At 46.6% G+C, this 21619-nt stretch overlaps 1 protein-coding gene across 7 annotated transcripts in view; it reads left to right on the top strand.

Moving 5' to 3' along the window:
- The window catches only part of LOC135241012 (fibroblast growth factor 14), a 190126-nt gene that overhangs the window by 42894 nt on the left and 125613 nt on the right, over positions 1–21619 (top strand). Inside the window, exon 1 of one of the 7 annotated variants that reach the window (XM_064311108.1) lies at positions 7603–7622. The exons of 5 other annotated variants lie outside the window; for them this stretch is intronic. Coding sequence is in view for 1 of the 2 variants with exons in the window: in XM_064311103.1 (XP_064167173.1) it covers positions 14719–14788 (70 nt within the window). In the remaining variant the exon portion in view is untranslated. Of the gene's footprint in view, positions 1–7602; positions 7623–14683; positions 14789–21619 lie in introns of those variants that run through there. One more of the 7 variants, XM_064311103.1, reaches the window with a different exon arrangement.

The following is a 21619-nucleotide window of genomic DNA, read 5'->3' on the forward strand; positions in this document are numbered from 1 at the left end:
GCAGCCTGCAGACTGTTTAGTGCATATTTTTTGGGGAAAAAAAACCCTCCATACTATTTTAGTAAAAAGGCTCTGCCTCTTCCTCTCTGATTTATTGGACCTCCTAAAAAGTACGGTTTACTTTCTGAAAAACCCCTGAAGTAAGTATATCATCCGTCGGGTATTTTAAGTACGCTGCATTTAGAGAAAATCTTGCCTACTTAACATCTCGCCTACTTTCTCATCCAGTGTACTCAACTTGTATACTCAATAGTAGGCGAGTAGGCCCTTTGGGACTCGGCCTCTGTGTGGTTGCGCCGCACTTTACCTCGGCTCCCGCCGTCAATCTGCTGGTGACGGCCGTGCTGGAAACTCATAAACCCACAATGCATCTGGGCAGGGCCGTGCCGAAGATCTGCTGTGCTTTTTCTGAGGAAACCGCTCCATAGCTGCCTGCCCTGTACCGCCCTGTGCTTATTGCAGATGGACTCTGAATTATTTAATAACACGTCCACTGTATGGAGGAAGCACGGTCTTTCTTTAGCTGCTGAAAAATAATTTAAAGGCCCATGTTTGTTTTTTAAAGGTTCAGTACCAAATATAATTTTTTCATAGACCAAAAAAAAAAAATTGTTTTACAGAAACTTGTGAAAGTTTATCAAAACCTGCTTGTTGCACGAATGCTATATGGTGCCAGAATAGTTCTCTTTCGAATAATGCACAATCTGTGCACTGTGCTTTTTTTTGTGTGAGCCTATTAAGAAAGTATGCTGCTTGGAAATAAGTGTAATGCAGCTTGTTCGCTGTGGAATGTGTAACATGCTGGATTTATGTGTTCTCAGAGGGACGTCAACCATAAAAATAACAGCCGGATTAAAAACAACGCACGAGGACTCACGTGAGCCAGCACAGCAGGTCTGCATGACTGACAAACAAGCTGTTATTACGAATGTCGGGAATCACTGGAATGCAGTATATCAGCCTTTTTATTGGCTGGACCGCAACAACAGAGCCAGCCCTACAAACGCGAATGTCTGTTACTGACTGAGTGAGTGAGTGAGTGATGAAGTTACACCATTGGTTGGCCGGATCACGTGTGTTCGGTCCAGCCATATACTAGGTATTTAACCTGGTCTTGTTTTCCATTCACAAATGTAGTCGGCCTGAATCAGGCCTGCTGGATCGTTTTCGTTGTCTAAAGCTTTAGTCTGTATTGGGCTATTCCATGTCTATTCCTTCTTTGCATGCTGATCTCATTTGAGTCATTTTTTCATTAAGTGCCTTAATAATGAGTTAAGCAGGGAAAGGTAACTGTGCCGCCATTTGCCCTGTGTCATCTGTGTGGGAGCTTTCGCTGCGTACGGCTAAAAAAAAACAAAAGAAAAAAAGTTAAAGCCAGAAAGGGCGGTGAGACCCGCACCGATGATTGACACTTTGACGTGTTTCGCTGTTTTGGCAGGTGGAACTAATTGGCACTTGTTTTTCCTGCATCCGTGACCCCGGTGCGAACAAGCGCCGTCCCGCTGCTGCTGTGGGGGTGGGGGGGGGGGGGGGGTTCCAGGATGTTTTAAAAGTGCGCCGGGTTTATGGAGCTGACATCGGGGGCTGTTTTTTCGGCTGGTGCGAAGCCGCTGACCTACCGGTGCACTTGGGTCACAGTAGACCAGGAGTGGGCAGATCCAGTCCTGGGGGGCCGGTGTGTCTGCAGGTTTTTTGTTTCCATCAGTTACCATGCCATTACCCTGGCTAAACGAGCTAATTGGCTGTACACACCCAACACTGGTTCACTGGTAGATTAGATCACAGTTACATACAGGGACACAAGAACAGTCTTTGGCTGTCATTCATGCACTTACCGAAGAAATGTAGCTGAAATGTCAGGTGGCGTAAAAATGTTAGGGGCTAATTAAGTAATTAAGGCCAGAAGTTGGCAGAGAACCAGAAACAGACTCAGCCCTCGCTGCCCGCCTCTGCTATAGACCGACGCTTAAGGAAACAAAGAGAAAAAGGCAACGATTAAATTTATGAGTCAATGGAGGCATTCCTCTGCAAGTGGTATTGTTGAAAATGCAACACAAAACACTTGGCATTATAGCAAAGGGATTTTATTAAATTGCACATGAAGTAACATTACTCTCTCCTATTGAAAAAGTGGATTGCTGAAAAATATGTGCATTTTTTTAAAAAAGCATGTGGCAAAACAGAGAGGCAGGTCCCTCATTTAGATCATTGTTTTTCAAGAAAAACATGTCAGCAGAGATTTGAGAGTCATTCTAGCACACAGAGTCCACTCCATGCCATGAAGAACCCCTGTGTGGTAGAGGACATTGTGGAAAGTTAAATTACATTTGATGTTGGGTTTCAAGAACCTGAATTGCGTTTGCTTCATAAAATGTGAGCTAGGTGATCATGGCTCATGGCAGTATTCCTCTCGTTAGAGGGCTGAACTCTGAAATTATGAAATTATGAACCGCACGTTTGGGGGAAGTGTCTACAGATGTCTTTGGATCAACGGGATGCAGCTGAAGAGAAAAGTTTCCCAGTTTAACACGGAAGACCGAATGGCGCTTGGCGGTTTTTGGGAATTCTGTCGATGCCAGGAGGAGTGTGTTTTCGGATTGGCTGGTTTTCGCACAGCACCATCAGTCCATGCGAGAACAGTGCAAAGCAACCGACGATGATTAAATTTAACTGCGGAATTTAGATCACTTGACGTATTACATTATTAAATGCTTGCCATTCACAGATATTTTATTTGAATGCCCTGCTGCGAACAGCTTGTTTTATGTTTTTATGTTTTGTATATATTTTTATAACACTGTAGAGCAGCTTCCTCGTGCTGCACTGAAACGTCCCACCTCCTATTTCACGTGTTTCTTGGTGGGCATTTTAATTTATTGTCGGATACTCTGCACCGAGTCTAATTCGTGGTAAGTGTCATTGGACATAAACACTGTGCTGTCATCCTTCTCTTGTGCCTGATTAAGTGGTAATTGAATGATTAACCGAGATGACTGCAGCAATTACTCAAATTTATTCCCCCCCCCCCCACTCAATGCTTGAAATAGATGATTCTCCCCCCCTGGTGGGAGGAGGACTGAACTACATGTGGAAAAAAACAACCTGAGATTTTCTCTGGCCTTAGTTCATTTTTTCTTCTGCTGTGATAGGCTACTATCAGGGGATCCAAGGTCTAGACTTGCTACTTTGGTTATCAGTCACATGACACAGTTTGATGACGTGACATGATTTAAAAAAATGTGTAGACCTTCGTGCAGAGGAAACCACGCTCTAAAAGTGTGTCTGGAAGGACGGACAGATTCGTCTCCTTTAAGGTGGGGGTGAAACTCGTCTTTATGGCTTGCGGGGGCTTTATCGCGGTTCTGTAGAGGAGAGAGGAGCAGGACGGTGTCGTGTTTTATCCAGGGCAGCCCTTTAATGGCAGTGGACAGAAAGAGACACTTGGGCTCAGTGCTTCAGCTGGAGCTGTTTCCACTGAAAACCCTGTTGGTGGAGAGAAGATGGTAGACTTTAGACTGTGAGCTGTTCGCACTGCCCTGGATAAGGGGGGAAAATGATAGTGATGTTCGCCTGTGTCCCGCGTTGTGGGCGTGGCCCCAGTTCGTGGCGAGAACGCGTTGTGACCGAACCGGCGATGACATCACGGCTTCTGGAGGGCATCATACGCGTTTGTGACCGAACCGGCTGATGACATCACGGTGTCCGGCGGGCGTCGGTGCAGCTCGGCTGGCGCTCTGTGTAGAGAGCAGCTGATCAGGAAGGCTTACTGACCGGCGCTGAGGCACAGACACGGCACAGCTGCGCTGCGTACACACACACACACACACACACCCCCACACACACACACACACACACACACACACACTCACACACACTCACACACACACACACACACACACACTCACACACACACACACACACACACTCACACACACACACACACACACACACACACACACTCACTCACACAACCCGTAAAAGGTCAGCGGGGCACAGGCCGGGGTCCAGGGGCTCAAATTAGCCTCTAATTAGCGTGCGGCCGCCACAATGCAGCAGAGAGAGAGGAAAAGAGAGAGAGAGAGGGAAAGAGGGAGAGAGAGAGAGAGGAGGGAGGGAAAGTGAGAGAAAGGGTGAGTTGGAGAGAGGGTAAGAGAGGAAGAGAGAGAGGGAGAGAGGGTAAGGGGGAGAGGGGGTAAGAGAGAGAGAAGGAGAGAGCGAGGGGGAGAGAGAAAGTGAGAGAAAGGGAGAGAGGGAGGGAGGGAAAGGAGGGAGATTTGTGTATGATGTGAGTATTTGTGTATAATGAAGCAGCTTGCTGTAGGCTGTGTAAAACCCACACATGTCCACTGAACGAGCAGCTGTCACCGGAGCTGTCCGTCCTCGCCGCGCTCACATGCTAATTTACCGGCGTAGGTTTGTTCAGCGCTTAGTTTTCCACCGGCGCTCGTGACAAGGTCAACCGCAAGCCATGAGCGGACTTTCAGACGCCGTCGACGAGTTTCCACTGATCCGTTACACCCCCCCCCCCCCCACAAACACACACTCATACACATACACATACACTACATGCCACACGCACGCAAACGCACACACACACATACACAAAATCACACACCATGCACACGCACACACACACACACATACATACACTACACGCCATATGCACACACATGCACCACACACACACACAAAAGCACACGCACGCACATGTACCACACACACGCACACAATAGCACACGCACAAACACACACACACACACCGTACACCCTCCAAAACCTACTGCTCTGTCATTGAAACCCCAGGTTTATCTCTCAAAGGCTTGAGCACAAACGCTGTTCTCCTAAACGTCTGATTAGAATGTCTCTCTTGCTGTGATGTCAGGATTTGGGCTGACACACAAGCAGGCCTTACTGAAGCAAAGTGGCGGGTGCGTGTCGCTGTGATGTTTCTTTTTGCTTTCACTATTTCCAATATCTTAGTTTTCCTCAGTCCGCTCTATCATCATATTTACCAACGGCTGTCTTGTGTGTGTAACCCACCACAGGAAAACATAATGCCAACAAGAATAGTTATTTTATTCATAAAGGTCCTTCTCACTGAGTGGATTAGATGCTCTTTGCCAGTGGATTAGCCTAGTTTAGTAAAGAGGAAGTTGAGAATAGCTTGATACAGAAAGTTTATTTTGTTATTTGGCATTTGGCAGTTTACCACAGTGTGTAGTATACAGTGTGCAATGTGCAGTGTGCAGTGTGCAGTGTGCAGTGTGCAATGTGCAGTATGCAGTGTGTAGTATACAATGTGCGATGTGCAATATACAGTGTGTAGTGTGCAGTATGCAGTATTCAGTATACAGTGTGCAGTATGCAGTGTGTAGTGTGCAGTATGCAGTGTGCAGTATGCAGTATATGCTGTTGCTCGGTCCCTGGGTGAATGCTGGTGGATGATTGCTTGTCAGGACTAACATAAAGAGCGGAACATTCTCCAGATTTATGTTTGAGGGGAATGAGCACGTTGCTCTGTGCCATCAAGGCGTGCGGGGGAGATGATTTGGGCTGGACAAAAAGTCCTGCTTAAAAAAAAGAAAAAAAAAAAAAGAAAGAATGTATTGGCGCTATCTAGAAGGAAAAAATTGTGATGGTTTTCTTCTGTAAGCAATAAGAGAACAGTTTAAAGCCATTCGTACAATGACAGTCTGCCGCTACAGCTGAGGCATTTGATAGTGCCAATCATCGTACTGCCCAGAACATCTCGTCTCATGGCTTCGTTTTACGAACTCGCATCACCCCAAGAATTGTAGCGCGAGAGGGAGGAGCTCCAGGGAGCGCAAGGCCAGATGGGGTTTCCAGGTTTCACACATCGGGTTGTGACCCTTCTGCTTTTAGCTGCTGTCTTACAGTGGGTGTATTCGCAGATTTTTAAAACAAAATCAGTTCACAGGTAACTTTTCATCACTTGACAGACTGCCTTGACTTCCCTGCTTCACAAAGTCCCATATCGTGTATCACAATTACCTCTGTTCTACTTCTTACATTTTCTTTTTGATTTAACTAATATCTGTGATGACAATCAAATCTTTGTCTTGACACTTCACTGAGAACTTATTAATAAGAACCATAAATAAATTAATTGAAAATTTTAGAAAACTGCTCTCTTGATTTCTTAATGCTGAAGTGAAAAAAGATGTGTGCAATGTGTGGAGTCATAAGATCATGTTCTTACATACTAAGCTACTCCTTTTCTGAGTACTTAAGTTGCAACTACAGTATATTATCTGTCCTGCATGTTCCTCTGTGTGTGTGTGTGTGTGTTTACAGCGTCTGTGTGTAGTGTGCATGTTCCTGTGTGTGTGTGTGTTTGTAGCTTGTGTGTGTAGTGTGCATGTTCCTGTGTGTGTGTGTGTGTGTGTGTGTTTGTAGCTTGTGTGTGTAGTGTGCATGTTCCTGTGTGTGTTTGTAGTGTGTATGTAGTGTGCGTTTGTGTGTTTGTAGCGTGTGTGTGTAGTGTGCATGTTCCTGTGTGTATAGTGTGTGTGTGTGTGTGTGTGCGTGCATGTGCGAATGTTCTATTGGCATGTTGTGCTCTGCTGCGTTGCTGCCTGTTGGTGGCACACTGGGCCTCTTTCATCATGGTGTCACATGGTGTCTCGATACCGGTGCTCCGCTCTAAATGACCAGTATAACAAGGCCGTGCGCAGGAGATAATCACATGACCTCTTTTAATGCTTGTACTGTAATGCACACATCAAATACACTCATAAATATCCCACAAAGTCACCCTCAGTCTCTCTTTTGGAACCATCTCCTGTTGTCTGTTTTAACACCGCTAATGAGAGAGCCTCTGCTTTTGAACCGGCCCGGTTTGGTCTCATGACGCCTTTCACATTTTAATGACCGTAGGAGGTGAACCTTTGTGCTAAGCTAGGAATGTATGCTCATTTGGTCTCTCAGCGAGACGATTGGGCTCCCATCCCTTCCTGTAAATATCAGAGACGGTGGCGCTGACTTCACAAAAAGATTCGGTCTCTCTTCCGACCGTTGACTTTGGCTAATACGGTTATAATTATATTTTGATATTCTTTTAATTTGGATCTAAATTGAAAAGGATTTGTGTTTCCAGGACGTGAACGCGGGTAGAATGTGAACTGTGAGATTGATGTTACCTGATTGTGTTCTCCAACCCCAGATATTGAATTTCATTACATTCCTCATCGCTCCCCTTTAATTATTTGTTTGTTATCAGTGAGTTTTTGCACAAAAGGGAAACAGTTCCATCACGTTTAGCGCTATGCACCAGAAATCTTTTATCAGGAGAAAAATGCAAATGGGCTTTGAAAATTTGTCCTTTTTTTTTTCTTTCAAACAATCTAAGGCTTAGATTCTGCCAAATTGCACTCTCTTCAACTCTGAACTACGCAGTTCCAAAAGTGTTACTTTTGCTATTGCTGACGCAACTGGCTGCGGGGTTTCCATAGATACCGTAATAAATGAAAGAGCGTCAGGCTTATTCAGTTTTGCTGTTCAGTGTAAGGCTAAGTGCTGTGGCTGGACTGGAACTGGGCTGAAGGTAAAACTCCCGGAGTACGTTGAAGACACGGCTGTTGATGTTTTCTCTAACCTCTGCGGTAAATGACACGAACCGTTTCACACCTGCAGAAATGTACAGTAGCAAGTACTTGTAACATGTGAGGATCAATGTTGTGCCATTTGTCATTTTTTTAAAATTAACTTTTTTGAAATTTTTTTGGTTTTGTACTAAGGCAGTGCCCCCCCCCACCTTTAAGTTTTCAGTTGTTCAGTACAAATTAGAAATGTAGTACCTTTCAGGAGCCTGTCAAATACCCATACTAGCATAGCCTAGTGGACGACAGACACACTCTGGGACCGATCTCATACACTCCTGTGACCCGTTTTGGGTCCCGACCCGTAGAAACGCCGGCTTGTTGTGTTCCCTAGCTGAGAGTTCTGCACTCTGTGCCACCCCTCTCTCTCTCTCTGGATCTGAGCTCATTCCCAGTGTGAGCCCTGCTTGTGTCACTTTAATGGATTCATTTTGACCTGCGGAAACCTCCCACTGTGCATGTGTAATTGTGGCTGTTCTCCTTCGTCACGTCTGAAACGTCTTCGTCGTTTTGACACCCGTAATGGAACCTTGCGTTTCTCCTCTCTCGTAAAAAAAATATTATCAGGTACGTGACTGCTGCTTTAAAACGGCGCTCAAATGAAATGTTATTTTTTTTATTGATTTAATTGTAAATATTAAAAGCTTTGCCTGACTACAGAGCTCAGAACTTACTGTGGTGTGCTGCCGTTACACAGATTAAGAGGCTTCAATCGATTAAGAGGCTGTCCACACGGGTTTGTAGTATGGGCCAAATATTCTGTTGTTAAAATAGTAAACTTAAATGCAGCTTTTTTTTTAAATGGCAAAAAGGGTGTTATCTAGTTGAGTTCAGCATAATGGGTGTCAGTGTTGGAGTACAGGAGATTGTATTTTTGGTGTTGGAAATGAATGTGGATTTTTCCTTTTTGCCTTTGTCACATCAAGTCACTGTTTCCCAGATGTTTTATATTCTGTAAATATCAGTTATAAATGTTTTTTTAAAGCCTGTTTGGTGGCTCTGCTGGTTGAGGCGCTGCTCTAGAGCACAAAATGGCCAGTATTGAATCGGAACACGCCGTTGCCACCTGAACTGACAGCCCTGCAGGATGGCTCATAATTGGCTGGGAGGGATGTCAATCAGCAGGATATGGCTCATCTGTAGCCAATCGGGTGCCCGGTATTGTTTGCCCATGTGATCTCCTCCATTGCAGTGCCCATTCAAACTTTAGTGGTGAACAGCAGTGAAAAGAAACAACTGATATAGCATGTTTTTGAGGAGGCCAAAACAGTCTCAGTGATAAATTAGTCTTGGATATTCAATTGCAGGCTCCAAGTTGGGTGAAAGTAGGGGCAAAGTTATTAAAAACACAATGTTTGCTCCCAGACATTGTAATGAGCAATAATTTTAGCTTGACTTTGTTGGCAGCAAGAAGCAAGCTTGGCAAAATGCTTGCAAAAATAATCACAAGAAGGTAAATTTTATGGTTTCCAAACAATTACAATTATGAGGTTTTTGTTATAACTGCAATCATAAATGATTTTTAAAATGGCAGGCTCCTACAGCACACATCTAAGGACCACTTCTTGCCTGATTCAAATAGGAAGATTACTCGTGTTTAATTAAAAATGAATGATTCGCTCTGTTTGTAAGTGTTTAGTTCCTTTTGAAGATGCTGTGTAACTGCTTCAAGCAGTCATATGTTTGGAGTCATGCAAGAATGTACGGCATTTCCTGCATGTTCTGACTCAAAATGAACATGTTTGGTGATTCATGAATAAAAATTGCTTCATAAGTATTGGGATGGCACTTCAAACAGGTTTTTGTCAAGAGTTGACTGGATAATGAGCGAATCTGCAGTCCTGAGCCAGTAGGATCGGTACATTTGGAGACTGAAGACTCCTTGGATTGCAAGTGCAGTACAGGGCCATGTAGAATGAGATTCGACTTCGCTGTTTGGAAACAAAGGGAGACGTATATGGATGCTTACGTTAAGCATCCTTTATTATTTTCTTTGCTCCTCCGGGTGAATATTAATGAGTCCCAACGTTCGTGATGCCGTGAGATTCTCCGAGTGGCTTGACCCAGCTCGCTGACACAGAGCCTTCAGGTAATTCATACAAATTGCAAATTGTACGGAGGAAAAAGCAGAATATCTTTTTTTGTGTGATATATAGAAAATGAGGACTAGCAGTGAGCTTCTTTAATAAGGGGTGTGGGTTGTGTCCTTGTTGAGGTGGGGGGGGGGGGGGGAGGTGGGTATTTTGTGTTCTTTTGCAAGGAACTTTACCCCCCCAAAGCAAAAAAAGGTAAAGTTATGGAAAGTACAAGATGTGACATTTTCGACACTTTTAATTATTGATGCTGTCGAATGCAATGTTCTGTGGTTTTGTGATGGGCTGTTCCTTCTGTCTAGCATTGCTGCAGTATTTCACAGACATGGGCTTACGGAGTGACCACATTAGCTATCAGAAGCCAGAGCAGAGCTCGGTGGGGGATGATTCAGTTGTTCACGGTGTGTGGTGGTGCTGGGTGTGCGGCGGGGGGGGGGGGGGATTTTGATCGTGGACCAGGGAATAATAATCAAAAAAATTAAGATGATCTGATATTTCGCACAGTGTTTTGAGTGGGTGGGCACAGACCAGGGCTCACCCTATAACTCTCTAATGAAATGAGATCCAGGCCCTATAACTCTCTAATGAAATGAGATCCAGGCCTTACAACTCTCTAAGGAGGCCAGATCTGGGCTCTATAACTCTCTAATGAAATGAGATCCAGACCCTATAACTCTCTAAGGAGGCCAGATCTAGACCCTATAACTCTCTAAGGAGGCCAGATCTGGGCTCTATAACTCTCTAAGGAGGCCAGATCTGGTCCCTATAACTCTCTAAGGAGGCCAGATCTGGTCCCTATAACTTACTAAGGAGGCCAGATCTGGTCCCTATAACTCTCTAAGGAGGCCAGATCTGGGCCCTATAGCTCTCTAAGGAGGCCAGATCTAGACCCTGTAATGTGGAGAGTTATCACCATTCCCATAATGCAGCGTTTCAAGAGGCAGCAGTGAATCACTCCGCAATCTGGCACATCCTGTGTTTCCCAGTAATCGGGGTGTTTGTAATAATCTGGCACATCCTGTGTTTCCCAGTAATGGGGGTGTTTGTAATTTAATTTCTTAACCAGAGTCTTCAGGTGTTGTCAGGGGAGAAAAGTGTAGTGGTGCAGCTTAATTGGATTCTCTCTGACACAAAACCGCACCTCAGCGCTCATGGGTAATGTAGTCCCAATCGCATACAGTGCCCCTGCTCAGCGATCTTTCATCGACGCGGTGGCTGTGACCCGTAGCAGACGGCATGCTCAGGCTTCTTTGAAGTGAAGCGGAGGAAAACAATGCATCTTCAGTGACGTACAGCAGTGCAGTTTTAAAATAAGGTTGCGATGAGACTGAACAGGATGTAACTCTTGTGTAAAGAATAAGTGCTTGTCCTTGTTGTTGTGTATTTTTCTTGGAGCGCAGGTAGTTGCTTGAGATTGCTGGTACTGTTGCTCGCGTGTAAGATTTACACTATATCCCCTCTGATTTGGGATCATTTCTGTTTCCAGAAGCTGCTGCTGTTACAGAAAAAGCTCTTTGTCTGTTTACAAATAAAAACAAATTCACATTGCTCGCTGTGTCTGGGCTCTCACTTCTGTGTATGTAACACCGGCTCGACATCTCACCTGAAGAACCGTGATTATGTTGTTACGGGGGAAGTTTTTTTGTTGGGGGGGGGAAGGTGAAGGCGGTGGTTTTTCTGGAAATGGAGGTCTTATTGTCAGAAAGCTGGCTTTGTCGCTGTGAGTTCGGTGCGCTCGAGCACTCTTGCTCGGTGATGACAGTGTGTGGGGACAGGGTCTGAGGGTTTAAATGGGCTGAAATCTGCGCTCAGGCGTCTGAGCTGATCTGTGACTGTGGTGCAGTGGCTCCCTCACCGTTTACTGTGCTGTGTGAGTTTCCTGAACAGTGATACGAGTCTCTCTCTTTATCTCTCTCTCTCTCCCCTTCTCTCTCTCTCTTTCTCTCTTACGCTTTCCTTCTCTTTTACTCTCTCTCTCTTTCTCTCGCTTCACTCTCTCTCCCCATCTCTCTGTCTCTCTCTCCCTCCCTTTCCCATCTCTGTCTCTCTCTCCCTCCCTCCCTCTCCCTCTCTTTCCCTCTGCTTGCCCAGCTGCCTGTCAGAGATCTGTTGTGCAGGCTGTGCTGTACGCTGCCTGTGTTTTGCTGCAGTGCAGCAGGACAGTGTTGCAGCTCAGTGTTGTAGCAGTGCAGTGTTGCAGCAGGACAGTGTTGCAGTGCAGTGTTGCAGCAGGACAGTTTTGCAGCAGGACAGTGTTGCAGAGCAGTGTTGCAGCTCAGTGTTAGCAGTCAGTTGCAGCAGGACAGTTTGCCAGACAGTGTGCAGGCATGTTGCAGCAGGACAGTGTTGTAGCAGTGCAGTGTTGCAGCAGGACAGTGTTGCAGCAGGACAGTGTTGCAGAGCAGTGTTGCAGCAGGACAGTGTTGTAGCAGTGCAGTTTTGCAGCTCAGTGTTGTAGCAGTGCAGTTTTGCAGCAGGACAGTGTTGCAGCTCAGTGTTGTAGCAGTGCAGTTTTGCAGCAGGACAGTGTTGTAGCAGTGCAGTGTTGCAGCAGGACAGTGTTGCAGAGCAGTGTTGCAGTGGGACAGTGTTGTAGCAGTGCAGTGTTGCAGGACAGTCTGCAGCAGGACAGTGTTGTAGCAGTGCAGTGTTGCAGCAGGACAGTGTTGCAGAGCAGTGTTGCAGTGGGACAGTGTTGTAGCAGTGCAGTGTTGCAGGACAGTCTTGCAGCAGGACAGTGTTGCAGCTCAGTGTTGTAGCAGTGCAGTTTTGCAGCAGGACAGTGTTGTAGCAGTGCAGTGTTGCAGCAGGACAGTGTTGCAGAGCAGTGTTGCAGTGGGACAGTGTTGTAGCAATGCAGTGTTGCAGGACAGTCTTGCAGCAGGACAGTGTTGCAGTGCAGTGTTGCAGGACAGTGTTGCAGCACAGTGTTGTAGCAGTGCAGTGTTGCAGGACAGTCTTGCAGCAGGACAGTCTTGCAGCAGGACAGTGTTGTAGCAGTGCAGTGTTGTAGCAGTGCAGTGTTGTAGCAGTGCAGTGTTGTAGCAGTTGCAGTGTTGTAGCAGTGCAGTGTTGTAGCAGTTGCAGTGTTGTAGCAGTGCAGTGTTGTAGCAGTTGCAGTGTTGTAGCAGTGCAGTGTTGTAGCAGTGCAGTGTAGCAGCAGTTGCAGTGTTGTCGCTGACAGGTTGCTGTAAGTCTGCAGTTTTTTTGGGACTCTATGACGTGATGGATCCATTCCCAGGGTTTTTGTGAAAAGGAAGAGAGAAATTGCGTTACATGCCCAGAGTTTCCCATTCATCCCTCACCACAGGCACCGCCGACACCTGCACTCACATTCTCTCCCTTTTATCCCTCCACCTACGCTGCTTTGTCTACGTTTTGTGCTGACCTTTCGGGGTGCGGGGGGTGGGGGGGTGGTGGGGGGTTGGTAAGGGGGGGGATACTCTTTTTTTCCTCCTCCTTCTCCGAGCCCGTATCCTCATTAGTAGTCCTCTCACTGATGTGACCCTTTCGTTTTCCACCAGGAACTCGTGGCTCCCGATGTAAAGACAGGGCAATTAACGGTATTGCATACTGTGCGTTTCTGCCCGTCTTGATCGGGGGGGGGGGGGGGCGGCGGGGGGGGGTCTTGCTTTCAGCGCCGTGTTTCCCGCCGAAACGGCGAGCCGCGGGCCTTGGCGGCGGCGGCGGCGGCGGCTTCCTTCGGGGGCCGTTTATGATTTCATAAACATTGTGGCGGTTTGGCTCCGTAGCCGAGGACAGAGAGGAAAACACGCCGCGCTTACGAGCGATCAGATGTGGACCCGTGCCCAGCCCATTCAACTGCCTCGGCTGGCAAGAGCTTTCCCTCCGAATTTACATTCACAGAAAGGAGGAGGAGGAAGAGGAGGAGGATGTCAAAGAACAGGGTGGTTCTGTTTGCCCATATTGTGATTGTGTAACCAGAGGCAGGGTCATGGACTGGGGGTACCTTTCCTCCCGCTGGCTCCAGCAGGGACTACAGTTTGAACCCAGTTTGAACTACAACTCCCACGATCATGAGGAGAGCCTAAGACAGTTGCCAGCTTTTGAGTCTTGAGTGAAAAGTATACGCTGGAGGACTTTTGGGAAAAAAAATGATGGATTGAGAACAGGGGGAAACAAGACCTTGTGTAGTTTTTAAATTTATTTTTGCTCTATATTAAACTTTTGGATGCTTTGTTTTGGAAGGCCCCCTTGATGAGTTTGAGTTTGCCTCCAGAGAAAACCTTATTTAAAGTTTGTTAATGGATTAAAGAAGCCTTTTTTGGAAGTCTGGTTTATGAATAAATTTCTTACCACTCACACTCCACAAGACCAAACGATATAGTTCCCAGCTTCTTGTGACATCACAGTATACGTCAGGGTGCGTCTGCTAGCCTGTATCTTAACCGGAGCCATTGATTGGGCAGTTACTTGAATCACTTGTTGTTTGGTGTAGAAGTAACTCTAAGCCCTCAGCCATAGACACTACAGCAATAGACAGCTTTCTCATCAGGTTTTTACATTATTCAGTATCTATCTAATCATTGTTTAGTTTGGTATCATGCCACTGACATTGAATTAAATAGATTATTTTAAGATTTCATCTTAGAGTGTTCAGACACCCTGTGTTTATGTTTCACCCAAGCCTTTAAGTGCTGTTAAGTGCTGATATGTCCAGGCACTGTGCTCAGCGTGTGGAGGTATGGGAGTGTATTTCTCGGCCCAATTTCAAGCCCTTCGTGTCAGGCCTATTTAAATACCAACCGAAACGTCCTGCCAGTTCTTCTAAATGATCCGATTAGCGGCAGTAAACTTGTCGTTTGAAGGGTATTCAAGTGCTCGCCTGCCTGCTTGCCAGAAAATGACCATGAGCGGTAGAATCGCTTCACAGTGTTCGTAGATTATAAAGAGGAGGCGGGGCTTTAGAGAGTGTGTGGTGGGGTTAAAGAGGAGTCTAATCATCGGGGGGGGTGGGGGGGTGGGGGTATGTGAGGGCCGCTTCGATGGACACGGGGACGATCGTCAGGGCCGTGGAGCGAAGACTTCGCTCCGCCATCAAGACCATCCCGCGGGGTGAGTGAGACTGAGGTGGCGGTTTTGTGACATAGCGGTTTTGTGTGGCATAGCGGTTTTGTGTGGCATAGCGGTTTTGTGTGACATAGCGGTTTTGTGACATAGCGGTTTTGTGTGACATAGCGGTTTTGTGACATAGCGGTTTTGTGTGGCATAGCGGTTTTGTGACATAGCGGTTTTGTGTGACATAGCGGTTTTGTGTGGCATAGCGGTTTTTTGTGGCATAGCGGTTTTGTGTGACATAGCGGTTTTGTGTGACATAGCGGTTTTGTGTGACATAGCGGTTTTGTGTGGCATAGCGGTTTGCACTCTAACCACTGCTTGGAACTGTTTGAGACGACCTTGAAATGAAGGGAAGGTCAAAAATCGAACGTGATTCGTTTTGTTCATTGAAGTTACTTTTTTCAGTGATGGAAACTGGCTGAAAATTACCCCACCCCACCCCCCCCCCCCAGCTTGTTTTATAGGGAATTATTTAATGTGAGAAGAGTGTATATTGTTATATATATATATAATTATATTGCTTTTGTATAGCTTTTAAACAAAAATAAATAAATAAAATTCACCGTGAAGTGGAAGTGTCCTGACTGGGTGCAGTGACGGCAGTTGAAGTTTGCTTCTGCTGTAAATGACACAGCTGTCGTACGAGTCACGAGCCACTTCTGTTGTCTTCAGTGTTTTGAAGAATCTATTAATTATGCGGACATGTCTATTATCCTCCCATAATCAATTAGCAAAGGTAGCAAACCCGTTTGCTTTCTGCAGTGATTAACTAATAATGACAAGGCACTTAGTTCATCTTTCAGAAATCCAAATTGCTCCGTGTTATTAATTTGAGAAAAATAAGCAAGATTGGTTTCAATTAAATCACCGCGACTCTGTAAATAGCGAAATATTAAATATACATTACTTGTCGGCATTCTGATGATGGGTCTTATGACGAGTTGGATGTGATCGGCGTTCCTGATTTGGCGGGAGGAAGCAGCGTCGTCTTTGCTGCGTTTGTTTTATTTTTTATTTCCTCTCTTGTTGAAGCGGGGGCCTCGAAAGACTAATTTTCCTTATTAATTCTGAGCCGGCGTTCCGCATGCTGTGATTATTGCGCCTTCAGACTGTAATCTCACGTAATCTCACTCGTCAAGTAAAGCCGCCCTTGCGCCTGAGTCGCGGCAAACAGCAATTACGCAAACGTGTAATTACGGTGGCGGTCGGGGAGCGAGCGTTAGCCGTTAGCGCGAAGTAGCCTCGGCGCGCCGAACAGCCCAATCAAAAGGGCTGCCCGGCCTGTTCGGCCAATAGGATAAGCCGCCCTGAGCGGGTGAACGTTCTGAAATTAGCTCGGTACTGTACGGTACTGAAACGCCTCGAAACGGTGATGTTGACGCACATTTTCAGTTGTGTCCATTTTGGTTTGGGGAGGGGGGGGAATCAAACTCTCATCGGTTATTTAAGTGTGCGCGCAGTCTCACCCAGCGTCACACTGCACGGTCAGCTGCAGAACTGCTGTGCTGAAGACCGGACCCCTGCGTTTTGTGTGTAATATCGGGGTTTACTTCTGAGCTCTGGCGCTAGGCATAAATGTACACACTTTGCCAGACCAAAACAGCATAAAAGTAAGTTTCTCTTAGTTTGAAAAGTTAACCCCTTATGCTGTGTGGAACCTTTAATTTAATATATAATCTAATGAGCGATGATTTTGGTAATGGGTTTGTAATGCCAAGTCTTTTTGTTCAGCCCTTGTTTAGCCTGAACGTGAGGTGGAGCGTTGGGTAAAAAAACAATTCCACCTGTGTTCTGTGTATCTGCGTCCCTTTTCCCAGTGAGAGATACGGATTGTCAGTTTACTGACTGGCTCAGTGCCTTCGTTTTTAAATACAGGGGCTCTTGACACAGGGCTGAACTTCTGAAGTGGCCACGCGGCCACGGCGGTGAAGAGACGTAGCGGAGGTGAAGATGACAAGGGTGAAGGTGAGATGGATGATAGTGGTGAGTGAGTGGTGAGTGAGGAGTGAGTGAGGAGAGTGGTGAGTGAGTAGTGGTGAGTGAGTGGATGAGTGAGTGAGTGAGTGAGTGAGTGAGTGAGTGAGTGAGTGAGTGAGTGAGTGAGTGAAAGTCAGAGTGGGAGGAGGAATGTCTGGATTATAAGAAAAACTGAATGGGTGAATGAGTGGAAGTGAGAGAATTGGAGAATGAGGTGAAGGAGTGAGTGTGAGTGACTGAGTGAATCGCTCGTCCGGTCAGACAGTGTCTGTGTCTATATTGTCTAATTTATACTTTGTCGCACGACACGTTAGGATTCTTCTTTGACCGAATTCTGGGGAATTATTGTCAGCTGTGGTCAGTGTGACCTTTGACCTTTTTCTCCCCCCGTTAAAGAAGTGTCTGTGTTTTCTTTAGTTTCTTCTTCTTTTAAAGATGACCTAAACCTGTACAGTTCCAGGCCAGATGACATCATTTGTTTGGGAGGGTCAGGGGTACCGTCCACGCTGGTGTGGGGTCTTTCTCTGTTAGCGCTGTGGCTGTGCTTGGTGTTTATTGGGTCAGGGCAGCCTGTCATGGCTGTGACTGTGAGAGGGCCTGTGCGTGCCTTAGACCGATGAGGTCACGCTCTGTAATGCGGCTTCGTCCCGTTCTGGCGCCTGATTTATCAGTTGTGGAAGGCCCTGGGGGCTCGGCTGTGTGGCTGAGGTCAGAGTCATAAGCGAGCACTTGCGTTTCAAAGGGCGCGTATAACACCCAACCATGACAGTTGTATATATTTTTTTTCTCAGACAAGGGATCCATTCATATTTCATGTTGAAAATGAACGTCTCAGACCAGGTTGGTAGCCGAGGGCAAAGGTTGCGGAAGGAACAGGAAAAAAAAAATCAAATGAGTGACCAGGTTGCAAGCAAACGATTTAAATAACCCCCTAAAAATGCGTTTGTGGGCTCTGTAGGTGCAGCGTGTTTGGTGTGTACGGCACGACTTCGTTAACGGACACTGCGTCACATAGGGCAGCCATATCTGTCCTGTTCTGACAGTTGCCTGATGACACTTCCTTTCTTTGCTAAATTTAGAATTGTGCTATTCTTGTTTCCACGTCTCTGTGGGGGTAGGGGGTAGGGGGTGGGGGCGGGCGTCTTAATCGCTGCGTGTTTTGAGCAAGATCTTAACGGATAAAACATTTGTTGCGTTCGTTAGCAGCAGACAAGTAAATTATTATTTAGTTAAAAAAGAGAAGGGAACCCTTAGTCACCGCAGTCACTAAACTGGTGATTGCGGCTTCAGGAGACGACCGTCCCTCAGCCGAAACCTCTGAGTGTCGTCTGGTAAGAGCTCCGTTTGGAGCAGCGGGATTACTATTATTTTTTCCCCTTTGCGATGAAGAGCCGCTTGTTTTTGGATTGTGGGTGACAATGTTCCGTGACTTGAGCTCTGGATCACAGGCTTCAGCGTGACACCTCGCCAGTTAATCGCAGACTGACAGAATGATGGACAGACAAGCGGACAGGTTGTCATTTACACCAGCACTTTATCTTTGTTGGGGTGTGTGTGCGTGTGTGTGTGTGTGTGTGTGTGTGTGTGTGTGAAAAGCCCCATAATCACCGACTGCTAAATATAGCGCCCCTGCGCCAAGCTGGCATGGCAACACTCATGTGTTCCGTGGATGCGGAGGCTGAACTTTGGCTGTCTTTTCAAACTCTTCTCAATGGAGCTGTCAAAGCATTCAAGGTAACGGCACAGAATGTTTTCACAGCGCTCGTCGCTGTGGTGAAGCGCGGCTGAAAAGGAGGGTATCAGCGGAGTGTTGTGAAACACAATGTGCTCGTGACGGAGGGACATTTCTTTCCAAAGCAGTGCTTCTCAGACTTGATTCTGAAGCAGTGCTTCTCAGTCTTGATTCTGAAGCAGTGCTTCTCAGACTTGATTCTGAAGCAGTGCTTCTCAGACTTGATTCTGAAGCAGTGCTTCTCAGACTTGATTCTGAAGCAGTGCTTCTCAGACTTGATTCTGAAGCAGTGCTTCTCAGACTTGATTCGAAGCAGTGCTTCTCAGACTTGATTCTGAAGCAGTGCTTCTCAGACTTGATTCTGAAGCAGTGCTTCTCAGACTTGATTCTGAAGCAGTGCTTCTCAGACTTGATTCTGAAGCAGTGCTTCTCAGACTTGATTCTGAAGCAGTGCTTCTCAGACTTGATTCTGAAGCAGTGCTTCTCAGACTTGATTCTGAAGCAGTGCTTCTCAGACTTGATTCTAAAGCAGTGCTTCTCAAACTTGATTTTTTCTTTTTCTTTTTTGTTAAAGCCTTAAATCTCTTTCTCAGTTGAGTTTGTTGAACACATATTAAGTTCTTTCATAATTGGTCCATTTTTGCTTTTCACTTTTTTCCCCACAACGTAGCTGTCCTTGCTATATTAGCTTGCCAAAGTTGTAGACTACATTCACAACACAATCAACTCTATAAATCTAAATGGGCCAGCTTTTCAGTATTTTAATTTAGCAATGTGTATTCAGTAACAAACGATTTGGATGTTGGGAATGGGATTCATTTTACATTTCTATGTTAATTTAAAGTTGTTGTTTTTGTTTTGTTTCATGGTGGACCTGATGTCACCTGACCTCTCCTGTATATCATCAGTTTTTGGGTAGCATTGCTGTAGAGTACTGAGCTTGCCGTCCAAGTCTAACATTTACTTATTTCTCCTTTTACTGCTGTGCTATGACAATGACAGGGTTTGTTAAATGGCCTCTTATTTTCTACAAAACACAAAAAAAGCAATAAAAAGATGCCAGTGTGTGATTTAAAAGGCACACAGTTGGGACTGAGATGTGATTTCGGCTATATTGCAAAATATGAGTAAAGTCACCATCATGCTGTGAAAGAGCAGTACACTGATTGTGTGTGTGCGTGCGAGTCTGTTCTTTACTATGGCAAATTTTGTTGGATGATGGAAAAAAAGCGTTTTAGATTATGCTGCCTTCTTGGCACCCGGTGTGGTCAGTGCACACGTGTGTGTGTGTGCGCGTGCGTGTGTGCGTGTGTGTGTTTGTGTGTGTGTGTATGTGCGCGTGCGCGAGTGTGCGTGTGCGTGTGCGTGTGCGTGTGTGTGTGTGTGTGCGTGTGTGTGTGTGTGTGTGTGTGTGCGTGTGTGTGCGTGTGTGTGCATGCGTGTGTGTGTGTGTAGCTGTGTGTGTGCGTGCGTGCGTGCGTGCGTGCGTGTGCGTGCGTGTGTGTGCGTGTGTGGTGCGTGTGTGTGTGTGTGGTGTGTGTGTGTGTGTGTGTGAGTGTGTGTGTGGTGTGTGTGTGTGCGTGCGTGCGTGTGTGTGAGAGTGTGTGTGAGTGTGTGTGCGTGCGTGCGTGCGTGCGTGCGTGCGTGCGTGCGTGCGTGCGTGCGTGCGTGCGTGCGTGCGCGTGTGCGTGTGCGTGTGCGTGTGCGTGCGCGTGCGCGTGCGTGTGTGCGTGTGTCTGCGTCTCTGGGACCTGGGGCAGAACAAACACAGCCTCTTCCCACAGCGGAGCGTTCAAACATAACGGCAGCAGGAACATCCAATAAACACGAGGCCGTCTTTCAACCTCCAGTGAATCAGCTGCCAGCTTTCATTGCCCCGTTTGTTTCATCCGCAAACATGTCTGCTGCTGTGTGTGTGTGTGTGTGTGTGTGCGCGTGTGTGTGTGTGTGTGTGTGTGTCGTGTGTGTGTGTGTGTGTGTGTGTGTTTGTGTGTTTACAGTGTGTGTTTGTGTGTGTGTGGGCATATGCGTGTGTGCACGTGTTTGTGTGTGTTTGTGTGTGTACAGTGTGTGTTTGTGTGTGTGTGGGCATAAGCGTGTGTGCACGCGTGTGTGTGTGGACGTGTGTGTGCATGCGTGCGTGCGTGCGTGCATGTGTGTGTGTACTGTACATGTGTGTGCGCGTGTGCGTGTGTGTGTGTGTGTATGTGTGTGCGTGCATGTGTGTGTGTACCGTAAGTGTGTGCGCGTGTGTGCGTGTGTGTACTGTAAGTGTGTGTGCGCGTGTGCGTGTGTGTGTACTGTAAGTGTGTGTGCGTGTGTGTGTGTGTGTACTGTAAGTGTGTGTGCTTTATCAGGTTCCCTCATTGAGGGCCGCATGTGGCACTCCTTTGGCCCTGGGGGCTGTCAGATCCAGTTATCTCTCTGCTCTCAGCTCCTCTCTCCCACAAGTCAGCTGCAATTTACGCTCCACAGGCCCCGCGCAGGCGAACCTGTGCTAATCAGAAGCTTTTCCGAGTACCAGCAGTTACAGGGATGATTCTAAACTCTTATAGGTTGACACCAGCGCTTGAGCTGATTGGATTTCGGCGGCGATAACCTTTCCTCGTTAGCACGTTAGCGACGCGAGCGCAGATCTGCTCCCCTGACATCACAGCGGACGGTGAGGCGGCGGCGGCGGCGGCGCGGGGTGTTAATAAAGCTCACCCGCGGCTCGCAGGCCAGGACCAGAAGCACAGCCTCCTCAGCCAACCTGGGACACAACACTGCAGCGGGTTTTATTCCCCTCTGTGTGGAGAAACCAAGGACAGGGGCAGCACAGAGGCCGCTGTGACAAAATGGCGTCTCAAGTCCGTCCCGTTTCTGTTTCGTTTTCATCCAGATCATCATTTTGACACTTTACATTACATTACCCAGGTTATTGGAACACATCAACATTTTTTTATTGCTTTTTTTTTTTCCTGTGATTTTTTTTTTTGTGTGTGGCTAGAAAGTGTCTGTAAAGCTGTGGCTATTAAGCGGAAGCAGAATGTGTTTGACTGTGTGGTGCCAGAATGACTCACATGGCCGGATCTTTTGTGAAGGGAAAATAAAACCCTCTTCAGCTGCAGATGAGTAAT

Source organism: Anguilla rostrata, chromosome 15 (assembly GCF_018555375.3).
Source record: "Anguilla rostrata isolate EN2019 chromosome 15, ASM1855537v3, whole genome shotgun sequence".
Classification (NCBI taxonomy): Eukaryota; Metazoa; Chordata; class Actinopteri; order Anguilliformes; family Anguillidae; genus Anguilla; species Anguilla rostrata.